The sequence below is a fragment of the Chaetura pelagica genome, unplaced genomic scaffold (genome assembly GCF_000747805.2).
Source record: "Chaetura pelagica isolate M959 unplaced genomic scaffold, ChaPel_1.0 scaffold415, whole genome shotgun sequence".
Classification (NCBI taxonomy): domain Eukaryota; kingdom Metazoa; phylum Chordata; class Aves; order Apodiformes; family Apodidae; genus Chaetura; species Chaetura pelagica.
Window position 1 is genome coordinate 35,484 of NW_009953398.1, and position 3,103 is coordinate 38,586.

Here is a 3,103-nt window from a genome sequence, read left to right on the forward strand (position 1 = left end):
AGCTCCAGGATTTATTACAGCAGGAAGACGACCGCAAAGAAACACTGAAGGAGCCATCGAGTCTCTCATCCATATCTTATATGTAGAACAGTTTCTGATCCCTCTGGACAGGTTACCATTCGGTCACCCCTGACCCTGTGGGTTCACACCATACCTGAGGCAGGGACCTCCAGGCCCTGCTGCCTGCCCTGGTAGGACTGCAGAAGGAAGGAAAGCACAAGAAAACTCCAGGCAGCAAAGCGTGGTTGTTTACATCAGCACCAGTATTAGAAAAGGACGCTTAGAGAAAAGACAGAGGCATCAGTCTGGGGTGAGAGGATCTGAGGGCTCTTCTGCTGCCCACCCTGATAAATCAACAGAGCACTAAGTAGCCATCATCCCCACCCATTTCTGACCACTGGCACTTCCAGATCAGATGCCAGCCATAAAGACACATCCAATAAACCTCTGTTTTGTTGTGAACAGCAATGCTGGTGTGGAGGCCAAGAAGTGACCACCAGTGGATCCCACCCAGCCTGTGCCTCACTTCAGCAAGTTCATTGATATTTAGACTGAAAGTTTCTCTCTACCTAACCCTGCAGTGCTCTGCACCCCTCTGGGAGGTCAGCTACTCACCTCAGGTCTCTCTCACTCCCAACACCCACATGTATTCCTCGAGCACAGCAGACATTAAGTTCTCTTAAGCCCATGCCAACCAAGCCCTCTGTCCCTCTTAACCACTCCTCTTGTTCTCAGAGCCTCCATCATCTTGCTGGCATCCTTCTGTCCAGGATTTTCTCCCAGAAGAAATAATCATTGTCGGTTAACCTAACACATCTTCCCAGACTCTAATTCCACACTAAGAGAGGGTATACATGGAATAAATATAAAGAAGACATTTTCTACAGTGAGAGTGGCGAGACACTGGCATGGGTTGCTCAGAGAAGTGGTAGATGTCCCATCCCAAGAACCATTCCAGCTCAGGTTGGACAGGGCTCTAAGCAACCTGGTCTAGTTGAAGATTCTCACTGCAGGGGGGTGGGACTGGGTGACCTTTAAAGATCATTTCCCACCCAAACCATTCTGTGATCCTATGATTCCCTGCCCAGGCAACTCCCGAGCAGCCTGGCTCGTTAGCAGGGCCCCTGGGGACAACCCCTGTCCTTACCTCCATGGGTGGATAGGGTGGCATTCCCAGAGTCTGGATCTCCACAGTGCTGGTTGCTGCCATGGGAGCAGGAGCACTGTACACCTCGACCACGCTGCTGCTGCCGGCGCTGGGCTGCCCTGGAGCCCCCAGGCTGGGGGGGGCAGCTGGGGGAGGCTGGGGAGGGGGAGGCTGGGGAGGGGGAGGAGGAGGGGGGGGCTGGGAGAGGTAGCCAGTCCCCGGATGCATATTCAGACTGCTCTAGAGCCAGCAGAGGGAGAGACAGACAGACAAGATGTTGAAATTGCAGCTGCGATGAGGTGGAGGGGCTGCTCCCTCCCAGTCCCAATCCCATTCCCAATCCCAATCCCAATCCCAATCCCAATCCCAATCCCAATCCCAATCCCAATCCCAATCCCAACCAGCACCACCAAAACCAGGTGCTCAAGCCCCACTGCTTCTTTTTTTTTTTTTTTTTTTGCTTTGTTTTAAAAGCTTTTAACCCTTCCAGTTACAAAGAACATTCTCAGAGCATGGAGAGTGTACAGAACTTGTCCAGCCCCCAGGGAGAACCCAAAACAACCATCCCAGGAGGAGAGGGATCTGTGGAGCAAACTGACAAAGGCTCTGGAAGTCAAACATTATATGGGGGCTCAAAAAAAGCTGGAGAGACCAAGTCACATGGGTTTGGGCATCCAGCACCAAGGATGACAGCAGGTCCTGGAGCTGTCCTGTTATTTATCCATCACTCCTTCCCAAATCTGGCCATCATGTTGGGAGGCTGCCCAGGATACACTGCCATCCAGAGGGACCTTGACAGGCTGGAGAGGTGGGCCACTACCAACCTCTTGAAGTTAATTAAGGCCAAGTGAAAGGTCCTGCCCCTGGGTCAGCACAACCCCAGGCACAAAGCCAGGCTGGGGGGAGAGTGGCTGGAGAGCAGCCCTGAGGAGAAGGACTTGGGGTGAGAGGAGATGAGAAGCTGGACATGAACCCCCAATGAGTGCTGGAGCCCAGAGGGGCAACTATGTCCTCGGCTGCCTCAACAGAAGTGTGACCAGCAGGGCCAGGGAGGGGATTCTGCCCCTCTGCTCTGCTCTGGTGAGACACCAGCTGGAGTGTTGTGTCCAGCTTTGGAGCCCTCAGCATAGAAGAGACATGGAGCTGTTGGAGAGGGGCCAGAGGAGGCCATGGAGATGATCCAAGCTGGAGCAGCTCTGCTCTGAAGACAGGCTGAGGGAGTTGGGGTGTTCAGCCTGGAGAAGAGAAGGCTCCAGGGAGACCTTAGAGCACCTTCCAGTGCCTGAAGAGGCTCCAGGAGAGCTGGGGAGGGACTTTCACCAGAGAGGGCAGTGATGGGACAAGGGGGTAATGCTTTTAAACTGAAAGGGGAGATTTAGGTTAGATATTAAGAAGAAATTCTCCACCATGAGGGTGGTGAGACCCTGGAACAGGTTGCCCAGGGAAGCTGTGGCTGCCCCATCCCTGGCAGTGTTGAAGGGCAGGTTGGATGGGGCTTGGAGCAACCTGGGCTGGTGGGAGGTGTCCCTGCTAAGAGCAGGGAGGTTGGAACCTGATGATCTTTAAGGTCCCTTCCAACCTTCTCCATTCTATGACTCCATGGTTCAGCACTGAAGCAGATCTCCAGTCTCAGTGACCAACAGGACTCTCCTGCTGTGCAGGTGACACCCTGGGCTCCTTACCTGTCCTGGGGGCTGCACTGCTGGCATGGGCTGGTCCAGGGATGTAAAGGCAGACATGGCTGACATCAGCACCTCATCACTGACCAAGATGTTCCCCTGCACCAGGGTCTGGATCAGAGGGGATGGGGGAACTGTGATGTACGTAGAAATTTGCTGAAAAAGACAAAAGGTGCCTCACTGACCAGCAACAAGAAACAACAAAACAAAATGATGACACTGCTTTTTACTGAACATCAGAGGCTGCTCTCACAGCCTCCCCTGTGCCACAGCCATT

At 53.5% G+C, this 3,103-nt stretch overlaps 1 protein-coding gene across 3 annotated transcripts in view; it reads right to left on the reverse strand.

Moving 5' to 3' along the window:
• ZNF341 (zinc finger protein 341) overlaps positions 1-3,103 on the reverse strand; it is an 18,748-nt gene that overhangs the window by 12,694 nt on the left and 2,951 nt on the right. For all 3 annotated transcript variants that reach the window (XM_009998379.1, XM_009998380.1, XM_009998378.1), the window contains exons 3-4: positions 2,830-2,982; positions 1,148-1,387 (exon numbers count right to left, since the gene is read on the reverse strand). In XM_009998379.1, coding sequence (XP_009996681.1) covers positions 1,148-1,387; positions 2,830-2,982 — 393 coding nt within the window. The remainder of the gene's footprint in view (positions 1-1,147; positions 1,388-2,829; positions 2,983-3,103) is intronic.